General features: G+C 39.1%; 1 protein-coding gene across 5 annotated transcripts in view; it reads left to right on the top strand.

The window, feature by feature from the left end:
* The window catches only part of RBM6 (RNA binding motif protein 6), a 100,492-nt gene that overhangs the window by 75,847 nt on the left and 3,625 nt on the right, over positions 1-21,020 (top strand). For 3 of the 5 annotated variants that reach the window (XM_072650676.1, XM_072650674.1, XM_072650677.1), the window contains 11 exons: positions 4,929-5,003; positions 7,156-7,216; positions 7,739-8,023; positions 9,312-9,472; positions 11,153-11,250; positions 12,561-12,603; positions 12,776-12,857; positions 14,502-14,587; positions 18,929-19,081; positions 19,360-19,449; positions 19,952-20,212. In XM_072650676.1, coding sequence (XP_072506777.1) covers positions 4,929-5,003; positions 7,156-7,216; positions 7,739-8,023; positions 9,312-9,472; positions 11,153-11,250; positions 12,561-12,603; positions 12,776-12,857; positions 14,502-14,587; positions 18,929-19,081; positions 19,360-19,449; positions 19,952-20,212 — 1,395 coding nt within the window. Of the gene's footprint in view, positions 1-4,928; positions 5,004-7,155; positions 7,217-7,732; positions 8,024-9,311; positions 9,473-11,152; positions 11,251-12,560; positions 12,604-12,775; positions 12,858-14,501; positions 14,588-18,928; positions 19,082-19,359; positions 19,450-19,951; positions 20,213-21,020 lie in introns of all 5 variants that reach the window. The other 2 variants (XM_072650675.1, XM_072650672.1) reach the window with 1 other exon arrangement.

Raw genomic sequence — 21,020 nt, 5'->3', positions numbered from 1 at the left:
CAACTGAGAGTGAAGAAGGAGGCTTATGTTTTGGGTGACATGACCTGCACAGGAATTTTTTTTATTTAACTCTGTCTATTTTGTTACACTGGGGTGGTGGGAGGGAGGAGATGGATGGGAAGGGGAGAAAATGTGTTTTTGTTAATTAAAAAATAAATTTAATTTAAGATGAAATTAGAATTTTCTTTTAAGAATCCTCTTCTTAGCCATACCTGTTAAAGGTATATGGTGGGCACTTAAAAGCACAGGAAATAACACTTAAAAAGAGTTTTGCTTTAGACAGTGGCAACAAAGTGTAGTTCTATGACGTCAGCTTCATGTGTCAGACCTGCTCCAGACATCCATAAAAATCACTCTTTAACCTTCATACTTTTTCATGATTGTCTGCTTGTTTGTTTGCCTGCTATAGCTCAGACTAATCAGGCTAATGTAACAGGCAGGATAATGAGGGTGCTTTTTCAGACTTGTCAACTGTGTCCATGGATCATGTACTTGATGAGGACATTAGTGAAACTTAGATCTTGAATGGACATGAAAGTCATTCTATACATCCTAGACTGTGTGGTCAGTGTTATAAATATGAATGGTGGCTTATCAAGTTCAGTAGTAAATGAAACAATTTAAAATAACGCTTTTAAATAAATGTTTAACCCCATGTATTTTTTAAACTTCTACCACCTCTGAGAGTAACAAGTTGTACAAATTTACAGTATAGACTAGTATTTCCTTTTATGCATGACAGAAATACTTAGATATTATAGGTAAGACAAAGGTCAAATTCTATTCCTTGAATGGAGGATTTTGTTCCTCCTAATTGGGACTGGTTAACTAACCATTAATGAATCGATCTCTCAGGGATTTAGTTAGAAATGGACATTTTTTTCCTAAGACTTTTACAAACTTATTCCAGATCTTTTGGATCTGTTTCTTTTAAGGATGGCTGAAGTTTTCTGACATCATTGTTTTGGTAAAAAATGCTGCTACTACATTGGAATTGTGGTCATGTTTGAGTATCTAAACAAATCACAAGAGTCTTTCTTCAGCCCTTGCCTCTGTCTTCCTTGAGGGAGTTTTCCCGTGCGCTGGGGTATAACAGACAGAGCTTGTGTTGATCTGAAGTCATTTAATAGTTTGTGATGCTGAATCTCGTCTATAGAACAGAGGCGATAGTACTTGTGCTACTTATTTCACAAGTATTTTGTGGGAAAGAATTTTTAAACATCAAAGTGATGTATAAATGTGAGTAATATCCATTATCTTGTTTGTATTTGTATTATTTCCGTGGCAATTAGAACTATCAGTAGAAGTAAAACTAGAGCATAATGTGGAATCTAGCAGAAGTCTTTTCTCTTGTAACACAGAAAAATGAACTGGATTTGGAGTGAGAGGACCTGTATACAAATACTGGCATTTCTAGTTATTGTTTGGCCTTGGGCTGATTTCTACTCTATCATTTCCTATCAGTTGTAAAATGAGGGTTTGGACTGCAGATTTCTCAAGAATCTTCCTGCTCTAATTCAGTTCTCAGTAGCCATAGGATATAAGAGACAGTGGGAATGTAGCCCCTGTGTTCACAATCAAACTCAATAATTAGGCCTGGGTTGTTGTTGGGTTAGAAAATGATGCTTTTTCTTGCCACACAGAGACTTATTGCCTTTCATACCTTCTTTCAACCTCACTTGTAGGCTTTATGGTTTTATATTCAAATGGGGTGGTTTGTATCTGACTTTGATAAGTGAGAAAAAAGTTGCATACAGGCTTTATGAATGGAGAGGTATCAAGTTGCTAACGTGAATACCCTTCCATGTTCATTTTTGCTTTCATTTTTTTAACTCATAGTCTTTTCAGGTTCAAGACTAGGGAAAAAGTTTTGTGGCTCAACCCAGTTGCCTCTTTATTTATGAAACCTCTTATGAGATTACCTACCCTACTTGTAGGTGATATAAATAAATGAGGAGTCCTGTGAATTTTCACAGTGCTTTTGTCTGTGTATTTATTTCTGTATTTCCCTGTGACTGTACAAAAGACCCTGTATATAAGTAGATGCTTAATAAAAATATTTGTTATTGTTGACTTCAGTCAGTTGTGGTACTTGAGCAATCAGTTGTTATTGTTCAGACTTGTCAGAGTTTTGTGATATTAAAACCAAGAACTTGAAATCTGTAGAAGAAAAATCTTAAATGTGATGTTGAATTTACAAACCACATAAGAAGCATAAAGGAAAATGGTCCATCTTTTTGGTGAAGAGTTGAATAATAAGTATTTAAGAATGACCCTCATGTGGCTTCATTCCCCACAGCTCAAGTCTTCATCTGCTGCTCTCCTTCCTCCCATCATGCCTGCCCTGGCACGGCCTTGGTGCATTTCTGTGTCTTAACCTAGAGAAGGTGATGATGGCAATCAAATATTCTTAGCGCACCAGGGCTGACAATGTACAGGCAGCTTATTGGTTGATAGGATGCCTGGTAAGCACGGTTGTATTAAATTGGGTTTTCTGAATTGTTATTCATTATTGCGACTTAATAACACTTTCAAAGGTCCTAGTGACTTTTTTTTTTTTTTTACCTACAGCTTCTTCTAACAATGTGTCAGAAAAGGAAGGGAAGGAAAAGCTGTTGTGGAAGACTTAAGTAGGCATTTAAAAAATAACTTTGTTTCTGCAGTCTAAAATTGAACAGAAGCTTTCATTATATTGACATGCAGACCCTTAGGCAGAAGGAATGATTTGCCCTAAAGGAAAGGGAGTCCCCAAAGCAAGAAGAACATTTTGTGAAGATATTATGCAAGGGGTATTAATTTGACATTAGAAGTGCCTAAATGTATATGTTGCTTCCAAGTGGTGAAATCAGAAGATACAAATTACAGATTAAAATCAGGAGCTAGAGGTAACATTGGTTCTTATGTGGGATGATACTACTTACTAGGCCTGGACTGAATATTTTTGAACCTCTTGAGAATGCATTAAAAAAAAAAAATCCTGCTACGAATGTCAGCCAGCTGGTTTTCTGGTTATGTGCATAGGTTATGAAAGCAGTACCTGCCTCTGTGGCTTTTCTGGATTGAATACTAAATACAGGAAAAAATTAAAAAGGAAGAGATAAGATGTCTTCTTTATTAAACTTTAGTTATTTCATCTAATAGATTGAGTTCTAAAATTTCAACTTGAAGTGGATGACAGAACATTGCTCTGTTAAAGATATTTTAAAAAATGAATCCAAGCCTTTCAGCTTGTCTGTCCTCAGCTCTCTGTTCACCACCAGTGTCTGAAGAATGATGAATAGGATTGTCGTGCCTGGCAAGGTCCCTTCTTTACCATTGCCTGCATTGACAAAGCTGACAGACCACGTACGCTCTGCTCTTTCTGCTCACGATGCCATTACCCATGGGGCACAGTGCCAGTAACACGCATGTGGGTTTTGTGTGTTCTGAGCCCTGGCTCGGACCCCTTCACCGTCGTCAGCCTGAGCTTCCCCATCTTCAGGGTGAAGAGAACACTTCTGTCTCACAGAAATGTTGTGAGAAAAGTATCTTTAGTTCTTAAAACTCTATTGAAATATATTATTGATAATTAGCTACCTCTTGGGAAGAATGGTGGTCTTATGCCTGTAGGGATTTTCATTTTCTCTGGTATTCCTAGTAAGTTATATCAGTCTCTAGCTTTTCAAGCTGATTAACCGTCACTGATTAGTTTTTTAAAAAATTATCTTGAATTTTTTTCCTTTCAGGTCTCTAATTCTTTCTTAAAATAGGAAATCTAGAGGAGTACTGGGTGGAAGGGAGTATGTTTCTTTTGTTTTCATGTCATCTTCTGTTCATTCCCTGTTTTTGATGTTGGACTGACTCCAGTTTGTCTGTGAAGTGGGAAGAAAGACCATTCTCTGACAAATTTTATGATCAAAGCTAGAAAATGGAGCCCAACTGAATGGGCACATTATTTATAATTAATGCCTAGATCTATTGGAACACAGAGAGGTCCCTCTATGCTTGAGAATGCTCACCCCTCAGGGGTTAATGGTCCAGAAGGGCAGTGAATCGAAACAAAGTTGTTTTTAGCTGTTTTGGGCAGAACTAGTTACTACTTTGCATCTCTTGGTATTTGGTGCCTTATTTTTTTATTCAGGGGTATCCGTTTTCTCCTGGCACAAAAAAGACAATCTGACTTAACCAATGTCAGAGGCAAGGGAACTGTGTAGCCACAAACCATTTTAACCTTCCCTTCTCATGGTAGCACCAAATCTTAGGGAAAGACATTTCCTGTTGATTTCTGCGTTACTCTTAGGCCTTGGGTTGAACTCACTCTGCCAGCTCCAAGCCAGAGTGATGCTACCATCAAGATATCATTTTCTTCTCTAAGGGTGTGACCCCCTATGAAAATTTCATCTTAATTTCCTGTGGTCAGTAATGATCCTCTGTTTCCTTACGCTCATGCCTTATATTTCTAAGGAAAATTTAATATCACTTTATTGCCTTTTTGACTGGAGGTCAGTTAGCCATGGAATGGAAGGTAACAGAATGGGCTCCTGAATCCTCATGCCCCAGAAAGAAGATGTCGCTTCTCATCCTTGGCCCTGGACCTCAGTTCAGCAAGTACCCTTCTTTGGATTCATCAGGACACTCTGAATGTACTCCGTGAGGAGCAGGCTGCCCCAGAACAGCCTCCCAAATGGAAAGATCCAGGCTTGAGAAGAAATTTGACTTTTTTTTCCAAGGAGTTGGAAGTACTTCTTCCCAAGCACAAGTCTGCCTGGCCACGTAGCCCAAAGACTGTAGCTTGAACAATTTATTCACTTTATAGCAAATCAAGTTTCTTCATCCTTATTAAATACTTTGGTGGCAGAAAGGGCTCTTTTGCCTCACTGTCCTTTAAAAAGAAAAAAAAACATCAGTTTTCTAGGGAGTTTATATTGATAACTTATTTGTCTCAACAGGGAACTTTAAAGATTCGTGACAAAGAGGTGACCCTAGAGTATTCACCAAGCCCGGATTTTTGGCATTGTAAACGGGTATGTGTTGTGAGATTTCTTGTCTTTTTCTTTTCCTAAGAATAAGGGATAATAGATTGGATAAGGGAGCCAGAGCCAAGAAAATGGAACTCTGCCTGGTTATGTTTATTGCTGTAATGTCAAGTTGTCCCACAACTTACTTTTGATTATTAGAAAGCTGAAGAAAATCCAGACCAGACCATTTCCTTGGTGTGGAAACATTGGATCTTTGTCCATGTGATGAGTGTTGCTCCTGATCCCAAGATCAGTCTTAGGATCAGGAAACTAACATTTATTGACCTCTTACATGAGGCATACTTTCTGTTGGTGGTGATTCCAGCTCTGGCACTTGTGACCTCTTTTTTATACTCCTCTTCCCATATAAACAGAAGAGGAATTGGTGCCTGATGTGGTGGATTTCTGGTGGCAATAGAATCTCCAATCATAGAACACTAGAGCAGAAAAGGTCCATGAGGGATCATCTCATCCAGTCCAGTCATTTTAGAAATGTGGAAGCTGAGGCTCTGTTCCAGGGCAGCTGGAGTCCGGAGGACCCGAGACTAAATCCAGCCTCCAACACTTGACACTTACTAGCTGTGTGACCCTGATTGGCTCCCCCACTCCCCCCAAATGTGCTTGCTCCATATCCAGGCAATCAGAACTAAAACCTCGACTTCCTAGTTCTGAAGCTGGTGCTTTTTAAATGTTTCCTGGGTTCCTGAGTTCTTAGTCCCAAATGATTTTTTCATGTTCTAACACCTTGCAATCTCTAGGATAATAAGCAACCTTCTTATTAGACCAAGTTTTTTTCAGCGTCACACATTTTTAAATTGACAGTATCATTCAAAAAGGTGTCCAAAAATCACTGACTTTAAAAACCTTTTAAAATTACCTTGACCTATTTATAAATTGTCTTGACCCATCTAAATCAAATATACAGTTTAAATGTATGCTTCCTTATTATGTTATTAAAAAACAAAAACAGTGGAGATAGGTAGGATAAGATGCCCAGACCCTAGCTACTGTTAAGACAAAGACTTTTTCTCCCCAAGAATATTGACATCTAGGGGCATGGGGAGTCATATAGGCATTATACAGCCCGATCTGTGTGATACTGTCACTTTCCCTTTCTGGACATTACTTCCATCTCTATAAAATCAGACTAGATTAAATGTTTTCCCAAGCTCTCTTCCAACTGTGTCATTCTGTGAGCTAAGTCAAGGGTCAGCAAATTAGGACCAACTGTTTTTGTAGGGCTAAGAATAGTTTTTAAATTTTTAAATACAACAAAACTTTATTTAGAAATGTAAAAACCATTGTTAGATCACTGGCATAGAAAAACAGTCCAGATCACCCAGGCCTAGTTTGCTGACTCTTATTCTAAGCTCTAAGTAGTTCTCACATAAGCTCTGATAACCAGCTATGGTTAGATTGTCCTAGAAAGCAACATGGGAAGGCATTTACCTACATTTTTTACTCTTGTGGGATAAAATGAGGTATGTTGTAGAACTCTGCCTAATCGCTTGTGTGGAGATAATCCAGTCTCTTTGGCATGAATAGAGGAAGATCTCTATAGAAACTCTTTGTCTTATTTTGTGTTAATGCTGTTTTCTTGCAGCACTTCTAGGATATTCCTAGAAATGTCACCTGAATGGCTTTTGTAGGCATCAGCTGTTTATATTCTTCACCTCCCTTTTGCTGAGTATGTTTTTATCCTAGCTTCATAAAAGTAATTGGTGCATATTAACTTCATCTCTATTTGGTTTCGTCTGAGATTAATTGGGGCACTATCTCAACGTATTCTGTATCTGTTTAGCTCAATGTACTATCAAAGTTTTAGAGTCAAGCAGTATCCTAGGTATTAACTGTCTTAAAGTTCATTTTAATGTTTATACTTTCTTAATACATGCAGAAAATAATCTCTTTAAATGTGCATGTAGACAATTAGCATCCTCTCCAAACGCAAAAGGCAATTCTTAAGAGTCCTATTGCCCTTAGAAATGGACTTAAGTTTAGGATTACCAGGTTAGGCCTGTTTCTTCTGTGACATCAGCACAAGAATAGCTGTGGTTTCTAGTTTTATTCATCTCCATAGACTTTAACATTCAGGATGTGCAGAAAGGTCTTTAAATATTTTTATTGATAATTTTTGCTTATCTCTTTTCCTTTGCAGTGTAAAGTTAGCACTGTTGGATATCGTTCATCTTGCTCATATTGCAAGTTTCCAAGAGAGGGTTAGTGTATTTTCATTTATTCGTTTATATATCAGTTCATTTCTTTTGGGTTTAAATTCAGAATCTTCTTCAGTTTTAGAGACCTGGGTGTTCCCAACTGTTTTCACTAAGTATACTTTGATACATGGGGTTTTTTCTACAATTGCAGTTTCCCAACAACACCCAAATGGTCTTCCATACAAAGTACACTCATTGAAAATATTTTATATGTTGTAGTCTAATTCAATAACTAATCTTGTATTGGGGAGGCTATAGTAGTAAGGAAAATAGACTGTCATCCTGATATCCACATTGGAAATAAGAATAAATTCTCTCTCCTTGGAAGGTTGAATCAGTTAATCTGACTCTGACTTAATTAAGTTGACTTTCTTTGCTTTCTGGGCCATTGATGAGTTTTTAGGAGCAGTATTCGTGAGACAGTAGATTCAGACATCAGACAGGCTGCCAGATTGGAATTCTAGCTCGTGTAATTTGGAACCAGATAGTAGATATTTCATTGTATTTCCTTTTGCCTAGTAACAGAGGCCAAGGTTCAGCAGGAATTAACTACCTATCCTGAGGCCCAGAAATCACCAGCACAGCCAGCAGTGCTGCCAGAAAAGCAACAGAACCATCCTCAGGCACCACCTGACAAAGAACCAGAGACAAAAAAGCGTGAAGAGGGAAGAGAGAGACGCTTAGGCCAAGAGCAAAGGAGGGACTCAGAAAGGTATCCTTCTCGAAGAGAAGGTCATGATGCCTCCACCAGAAGAGATACTGAGAAGGAGCAGTGGTCTGGAGAGTCACGTCAGGACGGGGAGAGCAGAAGTAAGAGGCTGGAGCTTTATCCTCATGTTTAACAGTTGTAGATATTTAGATTTCAATATGTTTCCAAGAAAACATTTCTAACTCATAAGTTGGCAGGGAATTTTCCAGTTTTTTTCTTCTTTCCCATGGATTATACTAGGAATAGTATATTATTTCTAGAGTTGTGAATATTCTGATATAATTGTTAAAAGTTATTATACATAAACGCTATTATACATAGATACATAGAACTTTTAGAACAAGGTGAGACCTTGATATCATCTGGTCTAACTGTCCTGTACAAGGGAAGGGAATAACCATTTATATAGCACCTATTGTGTGCCAGTACTAAGTGCAAAGTACTTTTTTTTTTTTTATTACAAATGTTGTCTGATCCTCACAGCAACCCTGTGAGGTAGGTGCTCTTATTATCCCCATTTTACAGATGAGGAAACGGAGTCAGGAAGCACTTAAGTGACTTGCCCAAGGTCATACAGCTAGTCAGTATCTGAAGCTGGATTTGAACTTGGGTCTTCCCGACTTTAGGTCCAGCACTATCCACTGGGCCATGAGCTGCTTCTAATACAATGTCTTGTGTAAGCTGATGGATTTGGAATCGAAAGACCTAGTTTTGAGTCTCAGTTCTTCTACTTCCTACTTATTTTATCTCAGGCGAGGAGTTTTTAACCTGACTGATCCTCAAAAATTCTGTTGGTAGACGGCAGGACTTTCACGAACTTCTATCAGAAAAAAGTGACACCTTTATTCTCACTAACGTCTGACTGAAAATTAGCATTTCCTTCAGTTACGAATGCAGGCAATAAACCATGATTCTGAGCCAAGTTTTCCCAAACTGCCGAAAGGGTCCAGAACACAGAATTGTTAAGACTCACCTTAGGCAAACCATTTCCTATCTCCGGGCTTTAGTTTCCTTAACTGTAATATGAATGGGGTGTAGGACCCCAAGTAATTTCTGAGGGCCTTTCTAGCGCTTAAGCTTATGATCTTGTGAATTTGCATTTTTCAAATGTCAAGAGATTGAATGATACAAGAAAAGCAGCAGTACATCATTTCAGATTTCTAATTTTGAATCTTAAAGAGGGGGAAAAAATCCTGGCCTCTCAGCATACCTTGTGAATGCGATCAGTGTTGTTGAGTAGAAGATATCTATTATCCAGAATAAAGACTCCACTCAAGGGCCTAGTATTTGTAGGAGGGTTGCCAAGATATTAATTACATCTTGGCAGATTTACCTTTATCTTTTTTCCTCCCCTCATCCCTTCCTGTCACCTTGTTTGTCACCTTGCAGCTATTATGCTTAAGCGCATTTATCGGTCCACTCCACCAGAAGTGATCGTGGAAGTACTAGAACCATATGTCAGACTTTCTACCGCCAACGTCCGAATCATCAAGAACAGAACTGGCCCCATGGGCCACACCTACGGCTTCATCGACCTGGATTCGCACTCGGTGAGTTGCCCCAACCTCGTATGGTGAAGGCAGGAGAATGGTGGGTGGGGGCTGTCATTTGGGGTCTTGGGGGGCTGCCTCTTTGTTGTGTTCATTGAGTTATGTTTCATGTGAGGAGCTGAGGAGCCAGAAACCCCTTCTGGAGGGAATTTCTTAGTTTTTCTTTGTGGCAGTGACTTCAGAGTGCCTTATACGGAAGACAGTAAACATTTGTTGGATTGATGAATCATTCAGTCCCCGTTTATTAATGACCCCATATGCGGGTGCTCGGGACACAGATACAAAAAAGAAAGACAGTTCCTTCTGTCAAGGAGCTTACAATCCAAGGAGGGAATACAACACACAAGGGAAAGTAGGGGTGAAGATGGGATATGATGGAAAAGTCAGAAGTCCCAAATTAGTACAGCCCAAGAGAGAAATGAGGAAACATCTGAGCTGAACTCTCCTTAAATGGAGAGTTCAAAGTTCATGACTCCATCTACAGTCTTATGGATGGAGGGTGGGGATGAGGTGACTCCCAAGGCTGATGGGATCTTATAGGATGATGAGATTTTTCCCAGTAAGGAGCTTCCTGGGGCATGGTGGGAAAGTCAGAGGTTTCCAGTAGTAGTATAGCCAGGGGAGAGGGTGGCTAGGTAGTGCACTGGATAGAGCACCAGTGCAGGAGTCAGGAGGACCTGAGTTCAAATCTCCCCTCAGACACTTGACACTCACTAGCTGTGTGACCTTGGGAAAGTCACTTAACCCAATTGCCTCATCCTGGGTCATCTCCAGTCATCCTGATAAATATCCAAACACTGGAGGAAAAGTGAGGCTGGTGACCTGCACAGCCCTCCCTCACTCAAAACAAAGTCAAGTGCAAGTCATGTCATCACTTCTCTGATGGCATTGTCTTCTTTGGCAATGAAGGACAAACACACATAGCTGGGAAGAAATGAGGAAATGAGGGCACTGAAGGATAGGACTCCTGAAGTATCTTCCCACGTCGCTGTTGTTTTGATTTGTGATTTTTGATAAGTGAACCAAATGTTGATTTCCTCCATATGTAAGATAGAATTCATAATTTATCCAACCCCTCCATGTTTATTTGGATAATAGGAGATGATACTAATTATTAGTGGTAGCTTCTCTTTATTCTGCTATAGGATAAAAAGTGATTCAGTGAGCATAGGGTTTTGACATAAAACATTTGGTGCTTGATGGGATACAGAAAGATGATGTTTTTGACATTTTTCTTTTGCAGTACAATTGATATCTTAAGATTTTCTTTGATTTTTATTAGTTAGATTTTTTTCTAGTTTTGTATCTAATTGAAAAATTTTAATGAAGACCCAGAAGAAAATAATTAGTATTTCTGTTGACTTTGATGATCCAGAATCACAGAGTGTTGAACTAGAATGATTAGTTATCAACTGATGAGTGAAAACAACCGAACAGATAAGAACTCTGACGTATATAACTAGGGAAGAAATTGCAGCCATTACTCTGACCCATACTCTTAGAAGTTTTATGCCTCTTTTCATTTGAAATATGGTTAAAAATCCAAGTTTAGAAACATAGGTAAGAAACATTTAACTAATTTATTAGACTTCTCCCAATTTTGATGGTGAGTATTGTTTTTTATTTCAGAGGATCTAGACCCTTTCTTTCCTGGTTTACATTTTTCTTTTATTTTCGTAGGAGGCTCTTCGTGTAGTGAAGATTCTACAGAACTTGGATCCCCCATTCAGTATTGATGGGAAGATGGTGGCAGTGAATCTTGCTACAGGAAAACGAAGGTAACCTAGTGTGTGGGACAAGATTTCCCTGGTCTTGAGCCATGGCCGGTGCTGCGGGCTAGCATTTTCATTTTCCTTTCTTTTCCTCATTAGTAATGGTAGCTTGTCCTTTTCATTTAACTATCTAGAATGTTAGCCTGTTGTGTGTTTGTGGCTCTGTACTTTACAAACTGCACCATAATCCCCAGCTGAGGACTCCAGAGGGAGGAATTCCAAGAATCCCGTTTCCCATCTGTCAGGCTTCAATCTCTCCCTGGCTGACAGGAAATGTTACTGGCTGCTTTTAACTCTGCAGTGGTGGCCAGTCTCCACTTCACACTCTTCTGTCTGTACTGCTGTAGGAAGTCCTGTAGAAAACCCTGGAGATGCTTGGGGAGTTCACTTGCCTTTTCTGTCATTGGTGCAAGTGCTTAGGTTCTCCACTCCCTTGGTCTACTGTCCTCACCATCACCAGCACAACTGTGTACTTTCTCTTCTGGGCTCCTTTCACTCATATCAGCTGAGGAAAGGGAAATTTCTACCCTTCCCTGCCATCTCTGAAACACATGACCCTTCTTGAAATTTTCAAGGTGTTTAAAAATTTATCTTATAAATGTGAGTAATTGTAAGACAGTAGACATGTACCTGAAATAAGAAATGAGGAGAGTTTCAAAGTAAAAGAAGTCTTAATGCGCCAGTTTTTGATGGGATATAAATGAAACTTCACCTAATCTTTCTTTGATTCCTTTACTTACCTATCTTTTGTTTCTTGTGTGTTAAATCAGCACTGCCCGGACCTCGGATCTTTCTTTTTGTTCCTAGGGCTAGTGCCTGTTCTTTCTCTACCCCAACTTTTTTCACACCTAGATTTTGGTAGAGCAGTGGGAAATATAGGTTAGGTTCTGTTAGGTTCTGAGCTTTCACAAAGGATTTAAACATCTTGCTTTACATCTTTGAGAGAAATTGTTTTCAACCGGCCTAGTACAAGAGAGTTCTTTTTTAGTATTAAAAAAAGTTGAACCTCTCATGTAGGGATGTGAGATCAGGGATTATTATAATGTGTTCTATGGCTCAGTGAGATGATTCCATTAGACAGAACTGCTCGTATTTCCCGAAGTCTGTTGAATATTTACTCAACCGTATCCAGTTAGTCTCTAGGTCTCTTTTCCAACTTGCAAAATGGGAAGAAAAGAGTTCATTGGTATTGTGGTGGCGTGAGTAGCGGTGTGAGCTCTGCAGAAGTACGGACCTGCACGCTTGTGGTTACTGTAGTGTGAACAGCTGCGGATAATGTGTGTTAATGTGGCTGTATTTTGTTTCTCATTTTGTAGAAATGATTCTGGGGATCACTCTGACAATATGCACTATAACCAGGTAGGCTTGAGCAGGTAATGTTTTGGGGTTGGAGGATATGTTATTAAAAATCTTTAAATAACTAAAAAAGTGACCTTGAATTCTTTTCTGAGTATAGCTATAAGTAGAAGAAAGATAATAATTATCAAGTGGTTTGCTTTTTAGTTCTAAGACTTCAACTTCTTTCTTTCAGGGTAAAAAATATTTCCGGGAAAGGAAGGGCGGCGGCCGAAACTCAGACTGGTCCTCAGATGCAGGCCGACATGGGCAGCAGTGTAAGACCTTTAGTTTTTCTCCTTTTTTTGACTCAATCTGCTTTTCTCAGCATGATCCTGAACTAACACATAGTTGGCTGTAGAGGACTTCCCTCAAACTTCAGCCTTCTCGCTGCCACTTCCAGATAGAGTGCAAATTGAGGCTTTGGAATTTCGGTTTTTTGGATGTGGCCACAGCAGGAATTTTTTTTTTTTTTTTTTTTTTTTTGCTTTTGACTCTATATGTTTGCATCAGGCTTTGTTTTTCATGGGAAGGTGGGCAATGGGGAGGAGAAGGGAGGGAGTTGGAAGGGAGAGAATTTGGGTCTGAAAGTTTTAAAAATTAAATTTTTTAAAAAGTCTATGAAAAGAAGATTTGGAATCAGAAGATTTGGATTTGGATCCTGGGACTGGTAGTTACTCTTTGCGTTGAACTTCTTCACTTCTCTTGATTTTAGTTTCCCTCTCTATAAAATGAGGAGATTGGACTAGCAGATCTGTGAGGTCCCTCCTAGCTATCGGTCTCTAATTTTATGATAATCCTAAAAATAGAAGGGACATTTCTGAACCATACCAAAGTTTTACACTTTGGACTTGAAAAGAAATGGTATGGTACTTCATGTCTGTCTTCTAAACTGCTGAAGAACCCCACTATATCCCTCAGAATTCCTTGAGGACCTCAGCAATCTCTTTCCTCAGCCTCATACTTCTCAGTTTTTAGGTATTTCTTGGAATCAAGGCTCAGCATCAGTAGTTAAAGCTAGGCAAGAAATACCAGCTGGCATGATTTTCCATGTTGTAAATATTTATTGAAAATTCATTATTTTCTGTTTCTCCCAATTCATTTCAATTAAGATTTTTTCATTCTTTGTAGATGCAACCCCAGTTCCTACTAGTACTGTGCTTGGCACATAGTAGGTGTTTAACAAATGCTTGTTGATTATAGAAAATGCTATTAATACTGAATCATAGTCTGTCATCTCCACTTCCTTGACAAGTGGTTGTTCAGTCTCCAATGGTGATCTCTCCAGGGATCCCTTGATGTCACTACTTCTAGAGGCAATCCATGTTATAACTAAATATTTGAAAGTTCTTCTCCATATTGAGCCTTTTAACAATTAAAAAAACCATAAATGGAATGGGCTGCCTACAGAAGGGTTCTCTCACCAAGGGTCTTCAGGTGAAAGCTGAGTGACCACTTTTCAAAGATTTTATAAAGAGAATTCTTGTTAAGTTATGAGTTGAATTGAATGGCTCATGAAGTCCTTTCTATTTCCATGATTCCTCAAGTCTGTCTCCCTGCACCTTTTGTCTATCTTCTCCATGGTCATGTTTCAGATATTTTAAAACTGCTGTTATCTCTCCCTTAAATATTTTTTTCTCCAGGTTAAAATATCCCCATGTTCTTCTTCTTTGTCACATACTTTGATAAAATCCAGTTCTAACATGTGCTACTAGTTTAGTAATCCCATCAGATTGCTTTTTTTTTAATAAAGAAGTTTTTGTTGATGTCCTCTGTTTCTCCCATCATCATAGTACATTCTCCCTCCCACTTCCACCCAAACTGTGACAGGAATAAAACCTCTGGTCTAGTTCCTTTCATGTATGTATTTATGACTGTCCTATGCATATGAGAAAAACTAATGTTGGCTTCTTTCTTTTTAGCTTCATCTGACTGCTACATATATGATTCTGTTACTGGTTACTATTATGACCCCTTAGCTGGAACATATTATGACCCCAAAACACAGGTGACTTTTTAATTTTGTTTTGGTGAAATTTTCATTCTTTTGGTGAAAGTGCACATTAATATGTAATAAAAGCTTATAGAACCAGGAGTAAAGAGGCCTGCCTTCGACTGCCACCTTTGCTACTTTCTAGCCATGTGACTTTGAACAAGCTGAAAAAAAACAAAACAAAAGCCCCTGACCTCACTTTAAAATGATGCCTGTTCTCATAGTGTTGTTGTTAATATCAGAGTAATGGATGTAAAAAGTCTATTAATATTAGAACATTTTGTAAAGTTAATGCTTTTTTTCTAAATTTACTTAAATTATTTATATAGCTGACTTTCCAGATTGACTTTGTTCTTTATTTCTAAAGAAAAACTTTTTGTGTTAATTTCTGAATATTCATGTATCTGTTGCATCGGGAATGCTAAGTTTAAGGATGTGGAGGCAGTAACGCTTAGTGGAAAATCATTTAGAGTTAGATGATCTAGATTTCAGCCCCACCTTTGCCTCTTAAATTATTCATGGATTTAGCCTCTGTGGTTCTTAGTCTTTTCTTGAAAAATGAGAGAGTTGAACTATATAGTATCTAAAATCCCTTCTAGTTCTAAGTTTATAATCTTATGATTATTTGTTATACATTATTATAGGTTGGCAGTAATCACTCAGACTGAATCCTAGACTGCTACTCTGCCCACTTGTTTTTGCATTTTGTCCATCTTGCTTTGAAGTCCCAGGGCTTGTGTTGAATTTTATTAAGATCAAAGGGAGCTTGAAAAGGCCTTTTCCCCAACTTAAGCACTATTGTTAGATTTAACATTGTTGGGGGTAGGGAGAAAACTCTAGGTTTAAAAAAAAATCATTAAGCATCTATTAAGTTCTTGACGTGTGGAAAGAATTCTGTCAGGTACCCCAGGGAGATGAAAGATTAACAAGTCTTGGTCCCTGCCTTCAGGAAGCTCAGAGATGCCTGCACTGGATGTAATCAGAGGATCATGGAGGCCCTCTAGTCCAGCCCCTTCATTTTGCAAATGAAGGATTAAGGCTTGGAGAGTTAAACTACCTTTCTATGGTCACTAAACAAGTATGTGGCAGGTGCAGGACTTGAACCCAGATCTCTCTGATTCTGAGCCTGGTCCTAGATTGATTATACCATGCTATCTCAAAATGAGGAAACCAAGGCTAAGAAGAGTTAAGGGGATTTATCCATGGTTACACAAAAACTAGATTGGAATCCAAACTCCAGGTCATACACTTTGTCCAATACAGTGTCTCTCAGATTGTGTACTTCATGAGGTCTGATCATGGAAGACTCCCAGGAGGATTTGGTATTTGACTTGAATTTTAAAGGCATATAGGAGTCCAGTAGGTAAAGATGGCACGTTCCAAGCCCAGCAAGAGCATAAAAAGCCATTGTATATTTGAGTGCAGAGATGTACCTTGTTTGTCTAGAATGAAGAGTATGTGAAAGGAAATAAGAAGAGATTAGTTTAGAAAAGTAGAGTGGAATCAGGTTGAATACCTTGAGTGTTATGAAAGGAGTTCTGGTATTATTCAGCATGTAATGAGAAGCCTCTAATAATTTTGGGGAAAAGAGTGTATAATAACACAATCCCGTAGAGAACTGCTGGATTTCAAGTAGGCCAATGGATGACCTGTGCTTGGGAACAATTACTTTGGCCTTTGTTTGGAGGATAGATTAAAACTGGGAGAGTTTAGGAGGCAATTGCAACTTTCTAGGCAGGAACTGATGAGCATTTTAACTAAGGAAGGCCTATGTGTGAGTAGTAATAAAGAGATGCATGGGAGAGCTGTGGAGATAGAAACAGAAAGGTTTTTTTTTTCAGTTAAATTATTTTATTTGTTTACAGTGTTCAACAATCACTTCCATATATTTTAGATTTTTTTTCCCTTCTCTCTCCCCTCCCTCCCTGAGATACTGTACAGTCTTATATGGGTTCTACACGTACTTTTCTATTAAATACATGTTGCTTAGAAGAATTAAAATGAATGGGAGAATCCATAAAATAAAATAAAACAAAACATGGTACAAAAGAAAGTGGTTTGAGAAACAGAAAGGCTTAACACCTGATCAGATATGAGGTGAAGGAGAAGGAGAAATCAGGTATCATTATACCTGATTTATGTTATGAAGCCAGAAGACTCAGAGCTGTGGTGCCATCCACAGAACTAGGAGAGTTTGGCAAAGGGGTGAGTTTAGGGAGAAAGATAACAACTCTGTTTTGGATGTATTGAGTCTGAAATCTTCAGGAAGTAGTTGATCATGTGGAACTGGAGCTCAGGAAAGGGACTAGGGCTTAGTCTACAAATCTGTGAGTCATCTGCCTGGACAAAGTAATTCAGCCCACAGGGACTGATGAGATCAATAAGACAGAGAAGAGGGCCCAGGGCAGCCTTGTGGAAACCCCCCCAGTGAGGGTACTCAAGCTATCAGATTGCAGGATCTGCACAAGACGGAATATACCATCATCACTGTAGTCATCTAGATTCCCAGCTTTAGTGTTAACCTTAATTGATCACTGCCCCACATATCCATTCATTTGCTGCATCTTGTCATTTCAACCTGTAGAATAAGGTGGTTGTGAGGATCAAAATGAAAAAATATTGTAAAGCATTTAGCACATTGCCTAGAACATAGTAGGCCCTCAATGCTTACTTCCCTCCTTCCTCTCTCCAGCACCTCTTGCTTCTGTCCCTCTTTCCTCACTCATACAACCCCCCCCCCTTCTCCATGCCCTTAGCGCTTCTCTCTTCTATTTTTGCTGTAGCCTCATTGTTTTCCCTGACTTCAGTCTTTCTCCTTTCTAATCCATTCTCCGTACAGCTGCCAAAATGATTTTCATAAAGTACAGCTTTGACCATTTAATTCCCCTACTCAGTAACCTTGAAAGCTAACCAAATGCCTCTATTATGGCTTTTAAAGCTTTTCAGTTTGGCCCCAAACCTACCTTCCAACGTTATCCATAACTGCCCTTCCCACACTTGATAGTCCAGTCAAACTGTCCTATTGCTGTTCCACACACACCACACACACACCTCTTCATCTTCCGTGCCTGTGCCTTTGCCCTGGGTGTTTCCCATGAGGCCCAGAGAAGTTAAATGATTTGTTCAAAAATATAGGTAGCAATAAATGTTCATGAATTTTAAGAGTACCAGTGTGATTACTGTAACAAGATTCTGCAGGTTTTGGGGATGAATAAAATAATGGAAGCAAGTAGAGGAATGAGGCTTAGGGACTCTCAGGAATATCTCTTATGTGACAAGAAAGAAGGTGATGATCCTTAGATTTGAGGAATTCAAAAGAGAGGTTGAAGAAGTCTTATGTTGAATAGTTTCAGTTTCAGGGAAACAGAAATCCAGCAGGTAAGGGCAGAGGAGAAAGGAGGTTTGGGCAGCAAGGACTTTGACTTCATGTTCATCTTCTCCTTCTCCCCTTTGACAGTTCTGGAGCAAGAGCAGAGAAGCTGTAGCATGGAAACAATCCTGGAATTAAGGGTTTATAGTCCAGAACTAGAGAAAGTTAAAGACCTTGAGGATAAAGTTGGGTATGGAGTTAAATAAAGCCTGAATAGGAAAGTGAGTGAGAGAGAAGGAATTGGTCAAGGAATCAAAAGACTGTAAAGGTAAAGATTAAGTTTTCGTGTGACAGTGGGAGCGGCAGGAGAATAGCTGGTAGCATTTGGAGAGTGGAATTTAGAAGTTCCAGATTTTGGAGGTGAAAGATTTTAAGTTCTGAAGTGTGGTATGTTGATTTGTGACTAAGAGCGAGTGGAGAAGTAGATATTTGGAGCAGAAGTTAAGGAATAGAGAAGTAAGTTTAGTAGGGAGTTTGTTGGCACAAGTATGGCAGTCCCTGAGCATCATGACTGGGGGATGGTGTTAAGAGAAGATGATGATCTAGATTCTAAAGTCATTGGAAAAAAATGGGGGAAAATAACCTGGAGGTCAACAAGTATGGAGAACCTCTGTAAAGAATGGTTGCGGTTTTTTCTTTTTTAATTATTTGTTTTCTCATTATGACCTCACACATCAAAGAAAAAACATTTCAGTATACACAGAACAGAGAGTTATATGTGAACAGAATTTATGGGTTTTTTAAAGTGTGTACTAAATTTAGCCGGACAGTGACAGAAGTATGCCCCTTGTACGTCTCCTTTGGAACTTCTCTCTGCTCTTTTCTGTGTTTTCTGGTTTCTTTGATACTGTTTTCTTTTCACCTTTTTTTTCACATCACTAACACTACGTACCAACTTCTCCTCACCAAAATCGAAACTTTTCCTTGTCACAAATATTCTCAAGAGAAAAAACTCATCCTAGCATTTTTTCTCAATAACCTTCTAGCAAGAAGTTTATGTACCACAAGACCCTGGGTCACCTGGGGCAGAGAGCAAGGGGAAGAAACACAACAGTCAAGGAAAACCAAATGAAAAGAAAGATGCCTCCAAAAGGGATAGCAGGGAGAAAAAAGACAAAGCTCGAAGTACACCCACTAAGGTAAGAAAGAAATCTTTGCATTCCAGTGACTGGATAGTTCACTACCTGACTACTTTTTCATATTTTCCCCTTTGTAAAATGCAGATTATTTCACTGGCCTGTCTTGTCAGAGTAGAGATATGAACAGGACTTGAAATAGTAGCTCAATTCTGTTTGCCAAGTAATAAATAACCCAAGGCATATCTCTTCACCTTTTATGATCTCCTTTGTTTCATGAGGTAAATTTTGCTTAAAGTGACAACTTCATTCTAGGTTTCATACTGTTCATTTGATTTCAGGAGGTCTCCAGTGAAGGGAAGGCCCCTGCAGAAGATGTCTTTAAAAAACCGCTGCCCCCCACAGTGAAGAAGGAAGAGAGCCCACCACCAGTAAGAGTTCTTTAGAGGATTCAAAGGGAGTGGAGACAGCCTTCTATCTGTTTAGTGGAGAGTGATTATACTTGTTACAAGCGATTATACTTGTTTGTTCTTTCATTTTTTCCATTAGGAGAGAAGGAGGAGAAAAAAGCAAAAAAATTAATTAATAAGGAGAGGGAAATTTGTTAGCTCTAATAGTCATATACCTTCTGACCGGTAGTGCCACTTCCTCAGCTCACTTTAACTTGAGAGAAACTAACTAGCAAGGAATAGGGTAAAACCTGGGCATTGGAGTGCCCTGGAACAGTGAAGGGGTCCGAAGTGACCTCATTTTGTCTAGGATTTAGCTTTAGTTGGTTTGCTAAATTATTTTTCATTTCACTTTCAAATGTCTTGCAAACTTCAAGTTTTTCAGTGTTCCTGAAGAGGAACAGAACACACGAATGAGGAATAGACTGAAAAAAATGACCTCGATAAACAAAGGTTTGAAACAGAGGTTTTCCTGTCTTTGCAGCCCAAGGTGGTAAATCCTTTGATTGGCCTTTTGGGTGAGTATGGAGGAGACAGTGACTATGAAGAAGAGGAAGAAGAAGAGAAGGCCCCCCCTCCCCAGACTCGCCCAGCACCGTCCCCCCAGCGGGAGGAATTGTCCAAAAAGGAGAATGAAGAAGACAAGCTCACTGACTGGAACAAGCTGGCCTGTCTGCTCTGCAGAAGGCAGTTTCCCAATAAGGAAGTGCTGCTCAAGCACCAGCAGCTCTCCGACCTTCACAAGGTGGGGGGGAGGAATTAGCAGGTTGCCAAGCAGGACAGTGAAAAGCTGCTAAGGATCTAAACCCAATGTATGGGCACCTAGGCTATGTAGTAGGTACAGTGCTGGACTCAGGATCCGCAGGATATTCATGAGCTTTGGTCCTGGGCAGGCGCTTTAACTAGCGCTATGGTCCTGGGCAAGTCACCTCATAACTTCATCTGTAAAATGGGGCTAATGAGAGTAAAAGCTATTGGTGTGGATGGAGCTATTTAAATGTTAGTTGTGGTGAGGATGATGATGTTAAAGTCACCAAGTTTTTTTGTCTGTAGCTTTTTTCCAATATTCCTCGGTTTCTCTCTCACAGTTCACTGTTAATTGTTGTTGCTCAGTCGTGTCTGATTCTTTGAGACCCCATTGGGGTTTTCTTGACAGAGATACTGGAGTGGTTTGCCATTTCCTTCTCCAGCTCATACTGAGGCAAACAGGGTTCAGTAACTTTCCCAGGGTCACCCATCTAGTAAGTGTCAGAGGTTGGATTTGAACTCAGGGATATGAGTCTTCCTGACTCCACGCCCAGCTTTCTATTCACTTAACAGTTAAATCTGTTAACAATTAAACTAACTTTAATGAAATCAAAATTCTTTTCCTCATTACACATAGGTTCTTTGAGAAAATCGTCTTGTCCTTTCTGTGTACTTAAAACAGTAGAATAAAATTAAGTGGTAATGGTTGTCAGACTGGTGTCAGAATTTTAGGATGAAGGTTAATTGTATTCTCAGCATTATACAATATTTCGAGTTGAGTTCTAGTCCTACTTTAATGAATGCAT

This window comes from Notamacropus eugenii, chromosome 1 (assembly GCF_028372415.1).
Source record: "Notamacropus eugenii isolate mMacEug1 chromosome 1, mMacEug1.pri_v2, whole genome shotgun sequence".
Classification (NCBI taxonomy): domain Eukaryota; kingdom Metazoa; phylum Chordata; class Mammalia; order Diprotodontia; family Macropodidae; genus Notamacropus; species Notamacropus eugenii.
Note: the sequence above shows the minus strand (reverse complement) of the source record. Positions and strands in the feature narration are given on the sequence as shown.